The sequence below is a fragment of the Rhinopithecus roxellana genome, chromosome 9 (assembly GCF_007565055.1).
Source record: "Rhinopithecus roxellana isolate Shanxi Qingling chromosome 9, ASM756505v1, whole genome shotgun sequence".
NCBI lineage: Eukaryota > Metazoa > Chordata > Mammalia > Primates > Cercopithecidae > Rhinopithecus > Rhinopithecus roxellana.
Window position 1 is genome coordinate 106,420,489 of NC_044557.1, and position 25,045 is coordinate 106,445,533.

Consider the following 25,045-nt stretch of genomic DNA (forward strand, 5'->3'; position numbering starts at 1 on the left):
ATACGCTTTATTTCTTTCTCTTTCTTTCTCTCTCTTTATTTCTTTCTTCCTATTTGAATACGCTTTATCCTATAGCTAGGATCACAGATGTGCACCACCACTCCAGGCTAATTTTTATATTTCTAGCAGAGGCGAGGTTTCGCCATGTTGGCCAGGCTGGTCTTGAACTTGAGACCTCAAGTGATCCAACTTCCTCAGCCTCCCAAAGTGCTGGGATTACAGGCATGAGTTACTGAACCAGGCCCTTATTATATAGTCTTTATGCAATGATTCCATAATTAAAGTTCATAGATTTCTGAGGCCACCACTTTTGTGTCTTCTGACTCTTACTTATGGCACACAGTTTACTTCTATGTTTTGAAATTGTGAACTGTGAACTCTCCTTTGGCCTTGTTTTATCAGGTCTTGGCTCAAATGTGATTTTGTGTTTGCATGATTGCTCTGGCCAGAAATTCCAATACCATTTAGGACATAGGCATGGGCAAAGACTTCATGACTAAAAGACCAAAACCAACGGCAACAAAAGCCAAAATTGACAAGTGGGATCTAATTAAACTAAAGAGCTTTTCCACAGAAAAATAAACTATCATCAGAGTGAACAGGCAACGTACAGAATGGCAGAAAAATTTGCAATGCATCTATCTGACAAAGGGCTAATATCCAGAATTTACAAGAAACTTAAATAAATTTACAAAAAAAAAAATCAAAAAGTGGGAGAAGGATATAAACAGACACCTTTCAAAAGAATACATTTATGCAGCCAACAAATACAAAAAAAAAAGGCTCATCATCATCGGTCATTAGAGAAACTCATATCAAAACCACAATGAGATACATCTCATGCCAGTTAGAATGACAATCATTAAAAAGTCAGGAAACAACAGATGCTAGAGAGGATGTGGAGAAACAGGAACACTTTTACACTGTTGGTGAGACTATAAATTAGTTCAACCATTGTGGAAGACAGTGTTGCGATTCCTCGAGGATCTAGAACTAGAAACACCATTTGACCTAGCAATCCCACTACTGGATACCCAAAGCATTATAAATCGTTCTACTATAAAGACACATGCACACGTATGTTTATTCACAATAGCAAGGACTTGGAACCAACCCAAATTCCTATCAATGATAGACTGGATAAAGAAAATGTAGCACATATACACCATGGAACACTATGCAGCCATAAAAAAGAATGAGTTCATGTGCTTTGCAGGGAAATGGATGAAGCTGGAAACCCTCATTCTCAGCAAACTAACACAGGAACAGAAAACCAAACACCACATGTTCTCACTTATAAGTGGGAGCCGAACAATGAGAACACATAGACACAGGGAGGGGAATATCACACACTGGGGCCTGTCGGGGGATGGGAGGGTTGGGGAGGGAGAGCATTAGGAGAAATAGCTAATGTAGACGACGAGTTGATGGGTGCAGCAAACCACCATGGCACGTGTATACCTATGTAACAAACCTGCACATTCTGTACATGTATCCCAGAACTTAAATTAAAAAAATAAAAAAAAAAAAACAGAAGTTTTATTTAGTACTCCAGAGAACCGAAGAACAAATAACTGCATGCACAGTGAGATCTCAATCATTTAGAAATGGGTTCAACAAGTCCTTTTCTTCTTATTTGGCTCTTTTCTTCCTATTTCTTCCCCTTTGATCTTTGGAAATTTTAGTGTCCTACAGTTTTACCAGCATGATTATGGGTGTGACTATCTTTTTTGTTTATGCTCCTCAGAACTCTGTATGTTCATGTGGTCCCTTTTCTAATCTACCTATTTTCCTTGTCGTGGTTTTTCATCTCTTCTTTCAAATATTTCTGACATTAGTAATCATATTGCTACTTATTATATAGCCTTTCTTCTTCTTCTTCTTCTCCTCCCCCTCCTCCTCCTCCTCCTCCTCCTCCTCCTCCTTCTTCTTCTTCTTCTTCTTCTTCTTCTTCTTCTTCTTCTTTTCTGAGACAAAGTCTCGCTCTGTCACTCAGACTGAGTGCAGTGGCGCGATCTCAGCTCACTGCAACTTCCACCTCCCAGGTTCAAGTGATTCTCCTGCCTCAGCCTCCAGAGTAGCTAGGATCACAGATGTGCACCACCACTCCAGGCTAATTTTTCTATTTCTAGCAGAGGCGAGGTTTCGCCATGTTGGCCAGGCTGGTCTTGAACTTGAGACCTCAAGTGATCCAACTTCCTCAGCCTCCCAAAGTGCTGGGATTACAGGCATGAGTTACTGAACCAGGCCCTTATTATATAGTCTTTATGCAATGATTCCATAATTAAAGTTCATAGATTTCTGAGGCCACCACTTTTGTGTCTTCTGACTCTTACTTATGGCACACAGTTTACTTCTATGTTTTGAAATTGTGAACTGTGAACTCTCCTTTGGCCTTGTTTTATCAGGTCTTGGCTTAAATGTGATTTTGTGTTTGCTTCTGCTAGTCATTCCACCGCTTTTACCAACTGCAAGCCATTTTTATATTAATTTCTTGAGTGGGAAGGCCTCAGAGCACATGGTAAACGTAAATTTGAATACCTAAACTGTGTGTGGCACAGGCCCAATGTTATGCATTCTCAAGACTCTTCCCTCACTCAGGGCACAGGCATATACAGAGTGGCTTCCTCAGGGCCCCCCTGCATGGATAAGGAGCAATTTTCTAGTTCACCCTGATGTTGTTGCTGAAACACCACGTCAACTGTCTAGATAATAATAATTATAATAACAACGAGAATAAGGTAGAGAAAGTGGGAGGAAGGAAAGGAAAGTGAGGAGGAGGAAACTGGGAAAGAAGAAGAAAAAGAAGCACTAATAGAGCATACTCCGTGATCCAGATATCCTTCAAACCCCTTAATGCATAAATTCTAGTCCACACTTAACCCCAATGTCCTGTTTATGACTGAACCCAGTTCCTTCCCCTTTAATCTAGGAGCGGAGTCAGGTTCTTGCCAGCATTAACCTACAGGACCCCTCTAGTTCCCTGTACTTTAGCTGCCTTCTGGTGCCTATCTAATGGAAATTAAAACCCTAACAGTCCCATTCTTACCAAGTTGAACCCACAGTCCTGGGTTTGCCAGATCTAAGTCCCACAATAGCTAGTGGAAAGGTGTTAAAATTTCAAATCAATCTCTTGACTGTGAGCCAAGAACCATAAAAGTATTAATGGGAGGTGAGAGATCCCAGTCAGTGAAAATATACCTCAAAAACAATCATGTGCCCAGGCTACACTCAACCATAATGACTGCATAATTCAGAACTGGCCCTTCTCCAAGAGAAGGCATTGGGCACATGTGTTGAGCCCCTGCTAGACTAAGTAAGCTCCATGAGGGTAGAATTCTGCCTCCCGTGCTCACCACTTAATCCCCAGAAACTAATTCAGTGCTTGACACTAAGGGATAATTACTAGCTCTTCTGTGCATTCATTATTAAATCAGTAATATAAACCATTGGCCCATGATGATCTTAGCTCTTGCAAAATATACATGTTATTATTAATAGCAAATACTATGCTATTTATATGTGTATTTAAACTGTTTTACGCATGTAGTAAATGCTATATATAAAATATGTGGCACTTACTATGTACTAGGCATTTTACACATTTTAACTCAATCCTCACCGCTAACTCTTGAGAGTTCTCATGCTTCAGGTAAAAAAAAACAAAAATCAACTATGGGAGTATAAGAGGTAGAAATGTTCAAAGGTAGGCATGTGTGTATATATATATATATTTTATGAGTATAGCCTATGCAATTATGAAATGGCAAAATAGAACAGTTGTCCTCAGAAAAGCATTTCATTACTTGCTTTAGTGAAGGATTGTGTGCCAACACATTCAAAAATTTTAAACATCCTAAGACAAAGATAAGCAAACTTTTTCTGAAAAGAGCAAAACAGAAAATATTTTAGTCTTTGCAGGTCATATGATCTCTCTTGTAACTACTCAACTCTGATATTGTGGGAAGGCAGCCATAGACAATATGTAAAGGAATGAGCATAGCTGTGTTCCAATAAAACCTTATTTTAAAAAATAGACAGAAGACTGAATTTTGCCCATGGGCCATAGTTTGCTGATTTCTGGAAAGAATAATTTAAGCTCATCTCATTTTTCCCCCAGAAAATGAGAGCACTGAGATTCACCCCGACAGTGTTTTTAAAATACTGTAGTAGAGACTACAGTGTTTTAAAAAATCCATTAAAAACAAAACAAAGAAGGCTCGTGATCTTAATTTTAAAAATCACTGAAAAAGAAGGAAAAAAAAAAAAAAACCTATGCTGTTTTTCCTATCAGTCTCTTAATCATTTCCAATCAGGTTCTGCATTCTTGTGCAAAACTCCAAAAATGATTAAAGAAAGCTGTTTGGACAATGATGGAGAAATACCCATTAATGCAAATGTGCCAATATTATGCTCAAAGGCAAATACCACTTTCGTTTGTGAGTTCATTTTGGATTATTAAAGAAACATGTACAGTAGATTGGAAACAAGTTAAGTATTTAACTGCACAGCCACTTCTGTTAAAGACCTTCACTCTGTGCATTTAAACTAAAATTGTAAAATATGTATAATATATCTGATTGTATCTGAGCCACTATCAATGTAGACTCTTATACAAGAAAATTGCAGATTTCAGGGAAAACAAAGAGCAGTATAGTTCAATGTGGATCATGAAAGCACCACAACTTGGAGGAGGGGCTTATGCTAAGGGTTGCATAAACGACCTGGTTGGGGTGGAGGGAGGGCATCTTTTATCTCCAGTGGGTCATACTAATGCATCCCCCTCCACCTCCTAGGAGCCGTAACTCTGTCCTGGATTGTCACCATTGTTTATAACTTTACTTCTTAAGACAATTCTCCCAGATAACCAGCGCTCTCCCAAAGTCCTCATTGCCCTGGCACACACCTCATAGAAACCCTCACCTGAAAGAGGAAGATACCTATTTTCCACAAACCTCCTGAAAGTTCTTGCCCTACCCCAAGTCCTCATCACTACAATAAACCCTTTGAGACAGTGCCTGCCTGAAAGTGGGCTCAGAAAGAACTCTTCCGTAAACATATGTTCAAATACATCTTCAGTGAGGAAGGAAATGGACTGCTTATGAATCTTCCTTCTCCAAATGTGTATTGGTATTTATTAGAACATGTGCCAATAGTAGCCTCACTCTTTCATTGTCTACTTCTTAGTTTTAATTCGTTTCACTCAATCCTAGGTTTTGGAAAGGAAAGAGGGAGGTGCATCAGGGGAAAGAATACAGCAGTTAAGACACTTTAGAAATACATAGCTATAGCTAATAAATTCTGGAGCCAAACTCTAATCCACAAATGCTTCCACAGATTTCACCTTAAACACTGTTGTCTAAGCATCAAGTGGCAAAAAAAAAAAAAAAAAAAAAATGCCAATCCAAACACGCAAACTTCCTTATAAAATTCTCCCTTAAAAATATTAACAAACCTGTTTGTTCTTACACAAAGAAACACCCAAAAGATAAGACGGAAACTAACACATTTGATTATATAGGAGGGGCAAGTAAAGCTGGATGGAAGGAATAGCAGACATGATACTTTTTTTTCAGTGTCATCCTTTTGTAGACTTTTCAACTTCTGGAAATGTGCCAATGTTTTACATACTCACGGATTAACTTAACTGTTCCCTATTAAAACAAATAACAAAACCACAGTGAATAGGAAAGAAAAGAACTAATCCAAGATCCTTTTGAATACAGATATGATATACTTTAGAATAAAAGCAAACATTGAACTGAAGTTAATAGATTTGTTTGTCTTTTTGCAGTATGCACAGATTAGCAGTTCTAAAACTATTTCTATGATTGACCATTTGAGTAGATATATTTAGAATACTGGGAGTCATGTTTCTCACTCTCTTGAAAGGGGAGTTATAAATATTAGAAGAAGGAGGGCTAAAATAAACCCTGTGGCATGGGCAAAAGATAGATATAAGATGCAGTAAGATAGATAGATAGATAGATAGATAGATAGATAGATAGATAGATAGATAGATGACAGATAATAGAAAGATGATAGATAGATAGACGGATGATAGATAACAGATAGATGATTGATAGATGATAAGTAAATGATAGATAGATGACTGATTGCTAGAGAACAAGAGAATGAGAGACAGAGAGATAATGTTATGACACTCCAGAAGCAAGAGGCACAGTTAATACCCACATTTTGGTTGCAAAATACTATCCTCCACAAAAAGAAGCCATGATTATTGGAAGAAATGGTTCATTTTGGGGCCAGGTGGAAAAAATACAAGAGTTCAGAATGTAAAGTTTGTGCCAGAAAGTAAGAAATAACTTAAAGAATGATGGGAACATATTTAAAAGACATAAGAGACAGCATGAAATAGTTCCCACCTAGCAAATCTGGAACAATTTGAGCATCATAATAAATAATGATAGTAATGATTATAATCCACTCAAATAAACTAAGAATCCACCAGTCCATACTCATATGAAAAGAAAAACAAGTGTGGGAGAAGGGAAAAACCTTCTTTACAGTAGAATGCCAAATAATAAATGTAGAATGAAAAATGGAGTTAGAAAAATTAGCATTTGAGAAACATCATAATAGTTACTGACTCAGGCAAGAATCAATAGACGCTAAAGCAAGTAGGTGAAATTTTAATGAGAAACAGAATATTTACATGTCTCAAAATATCTCATCATAAGCTACTTACTTACTGCAAGGGAAAATATATATCTGGTAGATTTCACCTTAACCAGAAATTTATCAATCAAGACATTAAGCTGTAATAGTCATACTGGAATGGGAGACAAAACCTTAATGCATTCAAGGTGGGAAGTTGGACTTGATAGTTCTTATGTAAAGGAGGCACCCTCACAGGGCCATAGCCTTACAAATTGTTGGACTAGAAAAATAACTGCTTTCTAGCAAGGGAGATGACAAGGAAAGGGTTTACATTGGCCTAAGCTCTATGTGGAGGAAAACTGTCTCTCCTGTGAATTTGTAACCATGGACAACCCCTGAGTATCTTAAGACAAGAAATTAACATAAAGTGTTTCCAGGTTGGTAGCAACCAAAATGCTCCCTTCTGAAGGAGCTCACCCTTAAGACATGCTGTGAAGAATTTCCACACGAGTCCACAAGCCAAAGTGACACATCATACAAAGAAACCAGCCCCATGAATGAAAGTCAGTATAAACAAGTAACAAGAATTTAACCCTAACCGGGTGTGGTGGCTCATGCCTGTAATCCCAGTACTTTGGGAGATGGAGGCAGATAGATCACCTGAGGTCACAAGTTTGAGACCAGTCTGGCCAACATGGTGAAACCCCATGTCTACTAAAAATACAAAAATTAGCCAGGCATGGTGGCGGGCACTTGTAATCCCAGCTACTTGGGAGGCTGAGGCAGGAGAATCGTTAGAACCCAGGAGGCAGAGGTTGCAGTGAGCCAAGATTGTACTACTGCACTCCAGCCTGGGCAACAGAGAGAAACTCCATCTAAAAAACAAAACAAAACAAACAAACAAAAAACAAACAAACAAAAAAAACACAACAAAAAAATAAATTTAACCCTAAAATGCTTTAATAATAGAATTATTGAATTCAGAATATAAAATAATCATGATTAAAATATCAGAATGATTAACAATTAAAAAGAAACCAAGCACCATAAAAAATTCCTAGCAACCTTGAAAAAGAAGCACATGTAATTTCTAGGAATAAAAGATTTCCCCATTGAAAAGAACAGGCTAAAGAGTAGATTCGAAAGGGGAAGAGATCTAGTGTCCTAAAAGACAGATATAAGGAACCCAAAATATCATTCATAAAATCAGAGAGGTAGAAAATATTAGTATTAAAAGACATAGATTGTCCAAAGAAACTGTCATAAATCTAATTGAGAGAAAGAACATGAATATAAATTATTGAGAAAAATAATATTTAAAGAGTTAAAGGTCAAGAATTTTCCAATCCTGGTGAAAGACATAAATCTGAAATCTGGAAGCACAAAGAAATCTACATCTGGGCTGTCGATAGTGAAGCAGCAGAACCCCAAAGACAAAAGACAGCAAGCCTGAAACGCATCCAGAGAGAAAAGAGAGGTCACCTACAAAGGAACAACTCTTAGACTGAAAACACACATGTCAACAAAGCAACAGGAGCCAGAAGATAGTAAAATGTCTTTGAAATGATTGGAGACAACTCTCAATCTCATACCCAGCTAATCTCTCAATAGTGACTGCAGAGTGAAGATATTTTTGCACGAATAAAGATAAATTTACCACCGCAGATATTCTATGAAGGAAAGTGGATACATAGAGAAGTTCTGAGATGCAAGATGAAATGGTGAACAAAACAACTTCGTGGGCAAATCTGGACAAACACTGATTGTTAAAGAATATCTATAATAAACATATTCAATAATATATTTGTGAGGCAAAAAATAAGTTAATGTATTTTTCAAGAATGATGTGTAAGATGGGAGAGTAATAGTTGAATTTAAAGCATTATTAAATTCCATATTCTGTATTATAGGGAAATAGTAAAGATATTGATTAGTATTAGACTATGTTAGTTAGCTGTTCCAGGTCAGTAAGGGATAAAATGGATTTAAAGAAAAAAGAAACTTGGTCAATTTTAAGTAAGGTATAATGGGGGGAAAAAAGATAAGAAAAATGTAGGATAATAGCATAAAATAAATAGTAAGTCCAAAATTATCAGTAACATCAACACATTTAAGTAAACTAAAGCTATCAAGTAAAATACAATGATTGTAAGAGAATTTTTAATGCAAATTAATCTTCTTTACAAATTACTCACCTTGAACCTGAGACACAAAGAGAGTGAAAGTTACAGAATAGAGAATCAATGCATTATGTGAGTACTAAATAAAATAAAGGTGGTATAGCTATATTAATATTAGATAAAATAGTCCTTGAGGCAAATATTGAATTACTAAGAATAAAAAGAATCATTACAAAATGTGAAAAAGAAAAATTGACTAGAAAAATATAATAACTCTTATTTTGTTTGTATCTAGCCTTTAAGTATTCAAAACAAAATTGCCAGAGTTACAAATAGAAATGGGCGAATACCATCGAGTGAAATTAAAATGCACATTTTCCTCAAGGACACATGGAATAATTTTAAAAATTGACCACATTTAAGTAATAAAATGCCTCGACAAATTTCAAAGAATATTCCTACACACCCCATTCTCTACCCACAATGCAATAATTAGACATCAATAATAAATAAATGTCTTCTTTTAAAATCTCCAGATGTTTAGAAATTAATAGCATATTTCTAAGTAACTCATGGATCAAGGGAGAAAATCTAGTGAAATTTAGAAAATAGTATGAACTACAGCATAACAACACTACATATCAAAACCTATGTGAGACAGCTCAAGCAGTACTTGGATATTTTAAAATGCATATAATAGAAAAGAAAAATTAAAAATTAGGGTGTAAACACTCAACTCAGGATGTTAGAAAAAAGAAAATACAATGAAGTAAGTACTGGATATAAAAGCATAAAAAGATATCAAGAGGAGCTATAAAAATATACATATGCAGCAACTAAATAACTTGATTCCAAGGTATATACTCTAGAAAATTTCTACCACATGTACAGGAGACATAAGCAAAGATACTTACAACAAATTAATTATAGCAAAATACTGGTAACATCAAGAATGGAAGGGTTAAATACATTGGAATATATTTATCCAGTGGCATTCTATTCTACACGGCAAAGAAAATGAATAAATTGGCTCTACATAAATCAACATAGATAACTCAAAAAAGTTTAACATTAGATTTAAAAGTTGCAAAGGTATACATCCATTATAATAAACTGCATATAAATTTGAACTTTGTATAATTAAATATGTTTTAAGCTTGCAAATATATATGAAGTAGAATGATAAAGACATATTCGAATGTTAAAAACTGACTTCAGCTTAGTGGCAGCCTCCTACAAGAGAGGAAAGGGAATTTATGGGGATAAGTAATGAGTTTTAACTGTATGGTAATAGGTTTATTTTCTTAATCTGGACAAACATGCTTATGACATAATTTTTATACATTTTATATCTAACATACTTAATAAGTTGTAATAAATATAAATATAAACCTGCACATCATTAGAAGAAAAACAGGCAAATGTTTCATGTTAAAATATTGGAAAATCAAGAAATGCATCAAAATTCAGAGTAAAACATTTGTCAAGGATTTTTATAATTGTATTAAAAATTATCAAAAAGATGAATAAAGTTGCAAGGCAAATTATACACCAGCAGAAAATATTTGCAAAACTACAACAATATGTAGAAAAGGGTTTCATACTCAAAATATTTAGAAAATGTTTATATATTCATTAAAGAAATAAAGACAACACAAAACAAAAATGAACAGGAAAAATTACAGATAACCACTGAAGATATGAAAAAATATTCAGCCTCACTAGTAATCAAAAAGATGTAAATTAAACAAATGATATAAAATTGGGGAATTTTTTCAATATTAGGGATTTCAAATGTTGAAAAGAACATATGAAATAATCCTTGTTACATAGTGTTGGCAGAAGTACAAATCACTGAAAAAAATTTAAGTCGATATTGATAAAGCCTGCCATCTATCAATTTGACAGGCTAAAATTTGCTTATCCTTTAACATCGCAGTTCCACAGTTAGAAATATGTTGTTACAGCATGTTTTGATAGTGAAAATTGGACAACATTAAATGCCCATCAAAAGGGGAATAACCAGCAGGGTGCCATGGCTCACACCTGTAATCCCAACACTTTGGGAGGTAGAGACAGGTGAATCACCTGACCGAGACCAGCCTGGACAACATGGCAAAGCCCCGTCTCTACTAAGAATACAAAAATCAGTTGGGCATGGTGGCATGCGCCTGTAATACCAGCCACTCAGGAGGCTGAAGCAGGAGAATCATTTGAATCCGGGAGGCGGAGGTTGCAGTGAGCCAAGATCGTGACACTGCATTCCAGCCTGGGTGACAGAGTGAGATCCTGTCTCAAAAAAAAGGGGGTTGGGAGGGACTAATCAATAAATTATAATAGTCTATCCCATAGAATACCATCTGGCTATTAAAAAGAATGAGGTAGACTAACAATAATACCTAACATTATTCAATGGCAGGCAATGTTCTAAGTATTTTACACATATCAATGCATTTTATCCCAAAGAACTCTATGATCTGAATCCCATTCTCCACATTTTGCAGATAAGGAAATAGAGACATAGACATTTGGATAACTAGTATAAGATCACTCAAAGTGGTAAAGGCAGGCTTTGAATTTAGGCAGGCAAGTGGGAGAGCCCACGCAATTTACACTGGGTGATCCTGCCTCCTATATGAATTGTCATGGAAAGGTTTCCAAGGGAAAAGGTATGCACAGAACAAGAACTATGATAGGCTATACATATATGCACCATTCTGAGAAAGCTGCCCTAAAGGTCACCTGCCATGCCAAAGGGTTGAGGGTCATCTTGTGTGGGAAAGGAAGGAAGAGTACAAAGAGGCCACAGGCGATCTTCATATTAGACCTGCACTTCTCAGATGGGACCAGGAACCACATACATGAGAATTGCCTGTGTAATTAAAACAACCCAACTCCCAACATGAGTTAATCAAAATCGTCTCTGACCTTCTGGTGAATATGGTCTACTCCCATTTCCTCTGTCCACAACTTTGACTCTGGGCTTTGGATCCTTTCTTTTTTCTAAATCTTTAACTGGAAGAAAAGTAGAGATACAGCACCATGTTATATTAAAGTCTAAAAGAAAATATTCAATGAGTTTTACTAAAACCCTTGAGAGCCCTAAAAGTATTTATAGAAATGAGTTCCATGGTACAAACTCATCCCCAAATATTAGAACTGCTCTTTTTTTTTTTTTTCTACTTTGTCATGAGAAGACACAGAAACACTTAAGGAGCTACTTCGGCTGAGTCTGCACTATGGGCAGATGGATCACATATATTTAATCCTTCATAACTGCTGTAAAATCAGCATAATTATCCCTCACTTATACATGAGGGAATGAAGAACCAGAAAGCTAAAACCTATTTCATAAAACCAGTTAAGTGTTGGCACGGCGTTAAAGCCATATCTTCAAGTCTCTGGACTTAGCCTGTGAGCTTGGTCCCCATTCTAGAAAGATCTTAACCATAAATAGCCTCATTTGGAATTGCTCCATCAGCAAAAAAATAAATAAATAAAAATAAAGTGAAGAGCCTTATAATAATTCCTTTTCAAACTTAAAAAAAAGTTTCCCCATTAATAAATGGTAGTTTTTCACGGTTTTAATTAGAAAATGTTCAGGGACCAAATAATGCCCCATGGCCTTTTAATAAATTCGTATCAACCTACACCATTAGCTTAACTTTCCACTGCATTCTCTCCTTAAAACTGCACAGCTGCTTTTCTACCAAATAGCACCTTAGGCTGTTTGAAGCAGTCCAAGAGCCTGCCAAATGGCAGTGGTTTCTGCACAAATAAAACACCCCGTGAAAATGCAGAAGTGAGCCAAGGTATTTCGTTTAATTGCTAGATTCATTTCATGGAAATCACCAAATGTATTGGAGGGTACAGAGGGGAAGCAATGATTTCCTCTGAACTACCCTTGCTGCCTTCTCCAGGATATTGTTCCATTCATCCTGTCTTTATCATATCCTCCTCCTCTTTCTTTCCACTGTCTTCCATCGCTTTGCTGAAATGGTTTGAGATTTGTCATTTGCCAAGGTCATGTCACTCTATTATTCCTTTTCTTAGAAACCTTCCTTGACTTTCTGCTACCCAGAGATTAAATTCCAGGATTTAAAACACAATTTTAAAACATTTTAAAAATAAAAATATAAGATGCCTTGATCCTGATATGTATAAATTTTTATAACTATTTTTTAAAACCTCATTCACCGACTTCTCTATAAGCATTGGCACTTTGGAGCACCCCCCCCCCCCCCACACACACACACATACACACTTAAATTCTTTTCTTTCTCAGTTTTTACAATGGCTTTACCCTGGTTTTCTCCTGTTGACCACTCCTTTTCATTTTCATTCTTTGGTCTCTTTCTCTATTACTATTCATGAAACACAATCATATACTAAGAGTGTCTTGTGTCTCTGTACAACCCTCTGTAATTTTACCACCCCACAATTTAAATTCTCACCTTTTCATAGATAATTCCCAAATCTGTATCTTCAATCCCACCCACACATGTGCTGTCACCCCAAATTACTTGCATTTTCTTAAACAAAATATGTCTGCAACTTTAATATGAGAAAGATCGTGCTGAGTGATGCTGGAGGTAGAAATAGCTCTAGGAAAGACTAGTAATAAATTTAGAGGTAGAGACTTGGAGAAACTTCCCTTTTGAGTCAGACTTCCAAAGAAAGGCAGGAATTTGCAGGCAAAGATTGACAAAACACATTTAAAAGAGAAAAAAATTTTCCAACATAGAATGTGGTGAATTCTTACAAATTTCATGTTGCCTTGGCATCCATTTTAAATGTAAGTTGGACTTACTCGTACTAGAAACAGGCTCAGTCACCCTTGACACAGTTTCTGGTCCTACAACATACCCTAAAGCACTAGTTCCTAAATGTGGTTAATCCAGATTATCTGACTTAAACAACTGCTCCCTGCCCATCTTTCAAAGTGTAGTTCAAATGTCACCTTTCCAGCGGAGTTTCTGCCAGTCTCTATTCGGGAGTTATTCTTACTATTCATTATTCATTATTCATTATTCTCTCCTAGTTCTATTTCTACCTTCTACTCCCTACGGGAGAGCCGCATACAGCCCAGCTGACTGGTGCCACTGGCCCTCATTCTCTGCATGAACTGTGCAGATACGCCACATTGACTGCCTTCCAGTCACAGTATGACCTCTTGGAACTCATGCCTGCTTGATTTAAATGCCCCAATTAAAACCCTCCTCAAAGAAACCTGAGGATAATGCCCTGGACCCCAATAAAGACCCTGGCTTATAGGTGGCCCCACTTCTTGTGCTCCTTGACCTCCATGGGTGTGGCCTCCAGGCATACCATGTAACTCCCAGGACCTGTAAGTAATAAAACTTTTACTTCCATCTCATGTCTCTCCTAATCATTGGAGAGATGCCCTCCATATTTAAAGGTATTAAATTAAAACACAGAGCAATAAAAAGCAGTCTATAAATAAACAAGAAAAAATAACAGCCATTATGGAAGCTGATCCACTATGTCACATATAAGATGTAAACATATGTGTCGACCAACGTGCTGTCTTCCTCATGTAGGGGCAAAATCAATTGGAAAACAGATAGTTACAAGCAAAATGGTATTTCTTACGACAACAATAGCTACCATGCTCTACTATGTGGTGAAGTAAGCTCATCTGCACAGTAATAGGCATATCATCACCCTCATTTGCAGGTGAAGAAACTGAGGCTGGAAGTGGTTGAACTGCTTGTGGCAAATTTGGAGTCATAATACCTATTAGATCAGATATGCCTTTCTGTCTTAGAAATTCAAAGATCATTTCTTATGTTTTACTGTGTATCAAAATATGAACTCATAAAGAATTCAAATCCCTGCACTAAAAGCAAACCTAGAGCCACAAGCTTTATCTTGATCACCACGAAAAGTTTTCTAGGAAGAGACTAGGTTTTAGCTCCATCTCACAGAGAGCAGGCATATAACTGAAATGCAAAAGGAAAAAGAAAGTTATCCAAGCAATTTTCATTTTATTCTTACAAACTGCTATTTGGGCAGAACAAATCCCTCTATCCTGCCAATAAAAATAACACAGCTAGCTGGCCGCGGTGGCTCACGCCTGTAATCCCAGCACTTTGGGAGGCCAAGGTGGGTGGATCACAAGGTCAGGAGATCAAGACCATCTTGGCTAACACGGTGAAACCCTGTCTCTCCTAAAAATACAAAAAAATTAGCCGGGCGTGGTGGCGGGCACCTGTAGTCCCAGCTACTCGGGAGGCTGAGGCAGGAGAATGGCGTGAACCCGGGAGGCAGAGGTTGCAGTGAGGGGAGATTATGCCACTGCACTCCAGCCTGGGCAACAGAGCGAGACTCCATCTCAAAAAAAAAAAAAAAAAATACACGCTTGCATATTATTTATCTAGCTAACCAGTTTTACTGTTTCTCTACAGCTATCTTAGCAGAGTTAAGCAAGATGGAAACAAATGAATTTCCTTTTAAGTGTTTTGAAGAAGTAGCCTGGGAAGATTTATATGACTCTGTGTTTCTTCCACTGTTCAATCGGTGGAATATTTGAAATAATCAATTGCAAAACCTCAGACTAGAGAAAGATGAGTATTTTCTCCTTATCCCTTTTACTGCTTCTCACAAACTTTAAGTGAAGTTATTTCAACTACTCACGCAGGAATGTTGGAGGCCAGAAACTAAAGTGCAGTGCCAGTAAAATGAGACAGAAGGCTAATTTATACCAAAAATAACATAAAAAGCTTTTCTAAAGCTCCTGGACAATGTGAATCTCAAAAGAATGTAACATTTACAACATGTGTATGCCCTGCTGACAGGTGAATTTGCCAGATGTCTTTGTTCAGAAGTTTCAAGAGGTAACAAAGTTGTGTGTTCTTTTAATTTTTTAAAAGATTTACAACATATTGGGTTGGCGCAAAAGTAATTGCAGTTTTTCCAATTTAAAGTAATTGCAAAAACTGCAACTACTTTTGCACCAGCCTACATGTCTTACAAAACATTACCAAGAAGAGGAAGAGAAAAAAGGGAGGGAAGAGGTGTAAAAAATCTAGATAGAACATTGCTGCACACAAAGTTCCACACCCACCATCACACAGATTTATGGATTCATCTTATGGTAGGATTTTAAAAGCTATTGTTTAAAATTTAGAAAAAAAAAATCTATTTGAAATGATGTCTACGATTTGCTCAAAAAATAATAAGGAAAAGGGTTTGAGGGATAGAAGAAATAAGACTGGCTATGAGCAGCTAATTGCTGAAGCCATATGACGGCTACTTAGGAGTTCATTAAAATATTCTGATGATTTTTTATTCTGCTTTAAATTGTCCTTAATAATAAATTGGGCTTTTAAGAAGAGTTTATTTTAGCAATGACGTAACAGAAAGTTAACTAGGCTAGGCCTCTTCTGCTTGTATTCACAATACAAAAAAATTTCATCCTTCACATTTGAAACACCACTTTCAGGAAAAGGGTGTTGCTGTAGTCTCCGGTCATTAGAATATAAAGTCCATATGGGGCAGGGATTTGTCCTGCGCCCAAGTGCCTGAAAACAGTCTGGCACTTAGTAGGCATGTGATATACATTTGTTCAATGGAAAAAAAAAAAGAATGAATGTCTCCTGAGAGACAGAAGAATCAGGGCTTGTGTAGATCTTTATTTTTTATTTTACTTTTTGTTTTTGAGACGGAGTTTCACTCTTGTTGCCCAGGCTGGAGTGCAATGGCGCGATCTCAGCTCACCGAGATCAACCTCCAACTTCCGGGTTCAAGCGATTATGCTGCCTCAGCCTCCTGAGTAGCTGGGATTACAGGTGTGCACCACCATGCCTGGCTAATTTTGTATTTTTAGTAGAGACAGGGTTTCTCCATGTTGGTCAGGCTGGTCTCGGACCCCTGACCTCAGGTGATCCACCCGCCTCGGCCTCCCAAAGTGTTGGGATTACAGGCATGAGCCACTGTGCCCAGCCTGTGTAGACCATTTTTACACTCAATCTAAAGAAATGTTTCCTAACGAACTGTGTGGACATTGATTGGACCATTGCAGAGCTTTCGCTCCCGCTTAGAATGTGCTCTGCATACCCTGTCATTTCTCCAAATGCCCAATTTACTATTTGAGAACTGGCTCAAACGTGAAGTTTTCCCATGTCTATCCTCTCCATAGCCCATTACTGGGGCAGAGAGAGTACCTCTCTTCACAGAGTCCTATATGTACTCTCTCCAACACTTATCACATCGTATTTATTGACAAACCAGCTTATCATGGAGACTGGCATAGAACGGTCCCTATGTCAACTGATTAACAATTGGAAAGAATTAAATTCCCTGTTGTGTAGGTTGTTTTAGTAGAGGCTGGACTGGCACTTTCTGGGGATCCTATAGAGGAGATGCAGGCATTATCCATTCAGACATTCATATTTATGGAGCACTCATTATATGCCAGGCCTATAATATGCAACTGTGATACAATGAGAAATAAAAATCATTGAGTTACAGTCTTTGCAAAACTTGCAGGCTTGTGGGGGTCACAGACAAGTAAACAAGCAATTACAATATGGTGTTATAGTACCAGAAGGGAAGCTCTAGCTGCTAAGAAATCACATAGGAGAGATGTCTGGGTAAGGCTCAGGAGCCAACGTTAAGAAGTTCATTGGAAACTAAAGCACAAAGGGTAAGTAGGAATACAGCAAAATGGGGGAAAAGGAAGGGTAGGAAAGTAACAGAGATCAGAGGAATTTGTTGAAGGTAAGACTGAAGGTCTTCTAGGATTTCTAAAAATCTGAAAAATCTAGAATTTTAAGTTGTAGAATATATATCACAGACTCAAATCCAAGGCTGGGACAGAGTTCTGCAGAGGTACTTTCAGAAATGTAAATACATACTTCTGAATTGGCCTTGAGCTGGCTTGCTTTCTTTATCTTTATTGTATGCAATAATTTGAACTGTATAATTCTGGTCTGGCATAAGGCCTTGAATAATTGCTTTAGTTGCAGTGTTCTGGAGATTCAGCTGGTTAGTTTTTCCACCTATAATAAAAGAGAAAAATAAATCAGTTCTAAGAAATAAGGTTCACTGTGAACATTAAGAAACTTTATTAGTTAGCAATAAAGGTGTTAAATAGTGAAGGCATTTTTTGAAATGTGTTTTATTGTATATATTTTAAATTGTATATATTTAGAGTGTATATCATGATTTTTTTACATACATCGAGGTGAAGACATTTAAAAATAGATACCATGGTATATATGTGTATTGTACCTAATTATAATATAGTTTCCATCTTCATTTTTAGTTGTACTCTTTTTACATTAGATAACTAACAATTGTCGAAATTAGAGAAAATCAAATTCACAAAAATATTTCATCATGACACACTACTGCTTTTATATAGTAGGAAAAGCCATAGTACAAGATTACAAGACAGCAAGCCCTCAGCATCAGATATACTCTTCGAGGAAAGAATTTCACTTAAAAGTGAAGGGAGAGGCTAGGTGCAGAGGCTTACGCCTGTAATCCCAGCACTTTAGAAGGCCCAGGTGGGTGGATCACCTGAGGTCAGGGGTTTTGTACCAGCGTGGCCAACGTGGTGAAACCCTGCCGCTACTACAAACACAAAAAATTAACCAGCCATGGTGGTGTTGGTCTGTAGTCCCAGCTATTCAGGAGGCTGAGGCAGGAGAATCGCTTGAACCCAGGAGGCGGAGGTTGTAGTGAGCCGATATCGCGCCACTGCACTCCAGCCTGGGTGACAGACTGAGACTCCACCTCAAAAAAAAAAAAAAAAAAAAATGTGAAGGGGGAGATATGGGCAGGCCGAAGGTAATTATTTACACTGGAATTTTTTTCTACGGCCTCTCTAAAGTGAATCAGAGCATCCTTGAAACATGAGCCATTTAATTATCTTAAATCTGACCACAAATGGCTCAGGATGCTGAAGGAACCACTCTTTGACTGGCTACTTAAAAGTTGGCTTGGTTCATGAAAAGATTTCAAAATCCCATTACCTCTCCATCAAATTAGACTGACATCTAAGGCTTTCTTAAAAGTGCTGATGATTAAATACTCAACTTTTATGCAGAATTCCAAATTTTACTTTTCTTCTCTAAATTTTGTCTGCAATTACTGTGTCTGAGAAAAGGAAAATCAATTTAAAACTTCTGTCTATCTAGCAGTACCAGCAAGAGAAGTCTGAAATTTGCTGAATTAGTCAAACATAATAGAGATTATAATTTAATCATATGCTAATAAAATTAATATTTTTAATTCTGAAATTTGATGCTGCTATTATCTGTGCTGCCTACTACTGGAGGGCAAAATGGAGTCTTTCTCTTGCCAAAACCCATTTCCTTATATGCGTTTATGTTCAACATGTTAAATCTGGTTTCAGGAACTTCTGTCATTTAAAACTCATCTACTGCAAAGTGCACCTAATATATCTTTCACAATGTGTGTTTCACTAAAAAAAGTTTCTCGAAAAACAAACCCTGTATATTACAGTCCCTCTTTGAGAGTTATGGAGTGTATTGTTTTATTAAAGGCTTTGAGATTCCTGAAAAAAAAAAAACAAAAAAAAGCTTTAAACCTCTGTTTAAACCAGAATTTCCAAATTTATTTGACCATTAAACTATTTAGCTGCAAAACAGCTATTAGCATCCTACAGAATACCATGGAACGCGCTTTCAGAAAGGCATAAACAATAGTTGGACTATGTCTCAGAGTGTTGAAACAGCTATAAACATTTTGTGGCTAAATGTATTTATTACTTTTTGTTTACTATGTTTAATCAAATAGATACCAGATTGTCAAGCGTGATTATCTTGGATTGCTGCAGTAAGGACGCTGTGGAAAATAAACTTAGCATTCACGAAGAAATAATTTGCTTACATTCCCAATTTTTATTTTGTCATGGGAGATGTCTAAGCAAGAACTAGACATCTACTTCTTGGGTGCACTCTTCAAGAGGGGATTGAAGGATTCAGATGAAGGTTTGTTTCAGAGGCTACCCAAGTCACTCTTACAGTTCTATGATTCCTCAGTAACAGTTGCTTGGGGGTCCTTAATAGTTTGGTATTATTAGCAATTAATCAGAAAAAGTTAAGCTACCAATCACCTGAAGGAAAAAAATTACCTTTCAAGATCAGACATGGGGGATTCTCAGAGGTACCAAGAAATAGTAACTTGTATTTTGACCTTTAGACTCATAAATGTTCAAGAATCTTTTAAATTTAAATTTCCCATGATAGTTTATTTTTAAAAATAAGCTATATTTTTAAAAATCAAAGAAACTTCAAAATTGAATCATACTCCAAAATGAAAACTCTGAACCAGGTTTGAGAATATTGTTTTCCATAAGCAAGTCACTTCTGTACGCCACCATGGGAAAAGTGGACATCTGGCATTGTTCAACCAGAAATAAATGCAATGAGCCTACAGATAATAAAAGATATGTCAGGCCAGGTGCGGTGGCTCACACCTGTAATCCCTGCAGTTTGGGAGGCTGAGGCAGGTGGATCACCTGAGGTCAGGAGTTCAACACCAGTCTGGCCAACATGGCGAAATCCCATCTCTACTAAACATACAAAAATTAGCCAGGCATAGTGGTGGGTGCCTGTAATCCCAGCTACTCAGGAGGCCGAGACAGGAGAATCACTTGAACCTATGAGGCAGAGGTTGCAGTGAGCCGAGATCGCGCCTCTGCATTCCAGCCTGGGCAAGAAAGAGCGAAACTCTGTCTCAAAAAATTTTAAAAATTAAAAAATAAATGAAAGATGTGGCCTTTTGGTGACCAAGCAAGAAACCAGGTGTTTCATCTGCTTGTCTTTTTGGAATGTTTCCATCAAGTGTTGAGTAAGACGTCCACATTAATGAACAATACAGCATCTGTCTCCTTCCCCGTATCTTTTGGGAAAAGGTCTACCACTGAAAGGAGTCTAGCTCCATATAACCCTCTTTATCACCAAGAAAAAGAAAAAATAATTACTATATTTACATAAATATATATTATACAAATATGTATTATTAAGTATTTATTACGTACTGTGCGAAAATGGATCCTTGGAGAAGTAATGGGACCTGAGAGCATCTTTACGACAATCATAGGTAACATTTACTGAGCACTTACTATATGGCACCACTGTTCTAAGGGCTTTATATTTATTTTAGTCTTCACAACCAGTACCTCCCAAATTTAATGTGCATAGGAATCACCTGGGGATCTTCTTAAAATTCAGATGCTGGTTGAAGAGGTTGAGGGTAGAGCCCAGTATTCTGCATTTCTAACAAGCTCTCAGGTAATGCCAATGCTGCTGATCTTGAGGTGCAAATTCATAGAAAACTCCATGGGGTGGGTACAAATATTGTTTGCTCATTGTATAGAAGAAACGTGAGGCACTGAGTGATCGACTTGCCTGAATCACACCACTTATAAGTGACAGAATCAAGTTTTGAATTCAAGCAATCCAGTTGCTGATCCCATCTTCATCTTCATAACAACCATGTAGCAGAGGCAGTTTCCCTACATGGTCTGTATTATTTTAGCTTATTATATTCATATAATAAAAACGTTAAATATGAGAAAGAAAAATTCAACTAAATGATGCTGAAAGATACTTCATTATTTAAAGACACTTAATTTAAAGCGTCTTTAAATAATGAACTATCTTTAGGCATCATTTAAGCATCAACTTTAAAATAAAGATGCTTAATCTAAAGCATCCTTAAATAACTATTCATGATCAAAAAATGTGTTCATCTTATGCTTTTCCTGCCTTATCACTTATTTTCACAATATCCACTTAGCCTTTATAATTTTAATGTATAATGCTGAATATTATTCTGTTGAGTTAATTAATCATAGTTTATTCAACTAGTCAAAACTATTGGACACTCAGGTGCACTGTATATTTAAGTTCCAATGAATTCAAAGTATTCATTTCTATGTCTAAACAGAGGAAATAACACTTGTTGATTGTCTGTCTGATAATTTGGTCTAAAAAGAACTAGAGCCAAGAGTCACTCTTTACTCTTTGGGCAACATTATTACCTTGATTAGATGGTAAGATTTTAAACGCTAAAGATTAAACAAAACAAAAAGCTTTCAAATAATCCCAACACAATGCTTGGCACTACATGTTTTTAGTTACCTGTGCATGAAAAGTTGCTAATGCTCTACAAAACACAGTCCATTGTTTTTACCTGAAGCTGGAGTCACAAGAAGTTTGTAACCACCAAATTTCCCTCTTGGAGCCTTCCATGAAATCTGTATACTGTCATGAGATATTACATTATATCTTAACCTTGTGGGTGAAGCCACTGAAAAGGAAAAACAAAAATGATGTAAACATTGTAACACTTAAGCTTCTATTTGTTAAATCATAAAGTCAAAGTAGTATAACCAAAATACAAACAAAAGACTGCATCAGCCTCAAAATATGTATTTTATATATATATGTTTTTTGAGATTGAGTCTCGCTCTATTGCCCAGGCTGGAGTGCAATGGCAGGATCTCAGCTCACTACAACCTCTGCCTCTTGGGCTCAAGCAATTCTCTGCCTCAGCCTCCCAAGTAGCTGGGATTACAGGCACGTGCCACCACGCCCAGCTAATTTTCTTGTATTTTTAGTAGAGACGGGGTTTCCATCTTGGCCAGGCTGGTCTTGAACTCCGGACCTCATGATCCACCCGCCTCAGCCTCCCAAAGTGCTAGGATTACACGCATGAGCCACCGTGCCTGGCCATAATATATATTATTTTTTAAACCCCATTAATGAGCTGATCAGATTGCAAGATAACACAAACCTAAGGGCATTTGTTTCTTACCCAAGGGATCTCCATTTGTCAAACAGTAGTGACCTTATGACAAAGAACTAAGACCAAATGTTAGAATGTAATACTCTAGTCTAGTTTAATAATTGAAGCCAATTTTGTAAAATGCTTTCATCATGTTACAAGGATAAATTTTTCTCCTTGAAACATGTGAGCTTCTATAATCCACTCTACTGAGACCTGTTGTATGTCCTTAGGTTTTTCACTTTGGTAATTCAATATTTTTGATTGATTATATGATAATTTGAGAGTGCTATTATGGATATATTATGGTAATAAGATATTCATTTAAAAACATTGGAGAAAATGATTGTAAAGGCATTCAGGACCAAGTAAAAGATAATTATGTTTTATAAACTTGGATCCAGTTTTCAAGGATAGCTGATTTATATCTGTCAGAGAGATACAAAGCACATGGTCATGAATCAGCCCAGAATATTTTATCTTTTCTGACAGTTTACAAAAATGAGTAGAGCCATATTACTTTTTGTGTAGGTCATTCAAACTTCAAAACACATTTCTGGAACACTACACAAATGTTCCAGTATTTCAAAAAAGTTAAGAAGGTTTTTATTACATACTCTCTAAATTAGTTTGTTAGAAAAGAAAAGTTAATACTTAATGGAAAAGTTAGGCTTTTTTATCCACTTTTAAGCCCAGCCTTTCTCATTTAAAAAAAAAAAAAAACAAAAAAAAAACCGAGGTGTAGAGAAAAGAAACAAACTTTCTCCTACATAGGCATGGGGCAGAACACGGGATTTGGATGTTAGTTTCATTCCCAGTTCTACCACTTAGCTAATAACCCTGAGCAGGCTATTGTTTCTTCCAAAACCTTAGTTTCTTTATTTTTAGAAAAGCTGATGGCGATACCTTTTGCAAAGGAGAGATGACAACTGTAAATAGGATAATGGATATCATGAATATAATGCATTATAATGGGGGTCAATAAATATTTGTTCCCTTTCCCCTACTTCATGTAATGATTCAGCTTAAAAGCTCACTTAATCTTCAAAACATACATTGCTATTCCAATTTGATAGATAAAGGAACCAAGGTGCAACTAAGGCACTTGCCCAGTTCACATACTGGTGAAAGACAATCTCTGACCCCAGATGAAATGCACTGTTTCTTTGAAAGATGATTCATATTAAGAAGTCACCCTCGGCCAGGCGCGGTGGCTCATGCCTGTAATCCCAGCACTTTGGGAGGCCAAGACAGGTGGATCACCTGAGGTCAGGAGTTTGAGACCAGACTGACCAAAATGGTGAAACCCCATCTCTACTAAAAATACAAAATTAGCCAGGTGTGGTGGCACATGCCTGTAGTCCCAGCTACTCAAGAGCCTGTAGTCCCAGCTACTCGAGAGGCTGAGACAGGAGAATCAATTGAATCAGGGTGGTGGAGACTGCAGGGAGCTGAGATCAGGCTACTGCACTCCAGCCTGGATGAGAGAGAGCGAGACTCCATCTCAAAAAAAAAAAAAAAAGAAGTCACCCTTCATTGAGCTAGATGAATGAATAATTTACTACTCCACAAACTGAAATCAGATGAAATCTTCTGAAATCAGTAAGCATTGAAAGACACAATCTTAAGAATAGATTTTCTTTCTAATTGTCCTTTATTGTCTCTAAGTAGAGGATGCTAGCCATGCAGAATAAAAACATTAGCTTCCTGTTCTCAGTGTGACATGAATGGAAGAAATAGTCTACATTTCTCTGGCTAATGAGAATACATAAATTTGTCATAAGAATAACTTTTTTCAAATGGAAGAGGAAGGTGCCTGAACCTAACATTTGAATGAACAGAAAAACTGTTACTATTTTGTTTAGTCATCAACTCGAGAAGAAAATTTATTAATACATAGATTCTTATTACTTATGGAAGAAAATTAAAAGTAAGAATTTTAAAATGTTACAAAATATATGCAAGTTTCTGACTCAAATCGAGTCAGTGGACTAGTAAATGTCATTGTCCAAGTTTTTGCATGAATGAGCTGCTGAAAAAAAGCTGCCTTGGGAACCATCAAGTGGAAAAGTACAAATAGGATGGAGGCTTCAATCTAGGAAATTCCAAGAGAGTCAATGATTCCATTAGCACTCCAGGTGTGTTGACATCTCAAAACAGCAAACAACATTCAGGATTCCTAGGTTAAAAAGTCTTAAATTTTATATCCATGCTACTATTCTTTAAATGTCATCTGAGTGTATAGCCCTCAACATCTCTTAGTCAATAGATAGGCTTCTAAATCTCCAGGAGAAAATGAGGGCAATGTGGACCATGTTCAGATCATCTGGATGATGTTCTAGAACCAAGAGAGGCATTGGCTTCCATTCAATTGTTCAAGAAAACAAAGTGCAAAACCATTGAAGCAAATGCAACAACCAAATCCATCAACTCTTTTATTAATTTACAAGTGATTAAACTGTCTACAGTCCCATTACAACTGCTAGGCAAAAGCAGTATCATTATTACCTTTTATGAAC

At 36.8% G+C, this 25,045-nt stretch overlaps 1 protein-coding gene across 3 annotated transcripts in view; it reads right to left on the bottom strand.

The window, feature by feature from the left end:
* COL14A1 (collagen type XIV alpha 1 chain) overlaps nucleotides 1-25,045 on the bottom strand; it is a 256,610-nt gene that overhangs the window by 200,969 nt on the left and 30,596 nt on the right. For all 3 annotated transcript variants that reach the window (XM_030938097.1, XM_010381456.2, XM_030938098.1), the window contains exons 3-5: nucleotides 21,933-22,049; nucleotides 17,621-17,764; nucleotides 11,670-11,756 (exon numbers count right to left, since the gene is read on the bottom strand). In XM_030938097.1, the coding sequence (XP_030793957.1) occupies nucleotides 11,670-11,756; nucleotides 17,621-17,764; nucleotides 21,933-22,049 (348 nt within the window). The remainder of the gene's footprint in view (nucleotides 1-11,669; nucleotides 11,757-17,620; nucleotides 17,765-21,932; nucleotides 22,050-25,045) is intronic.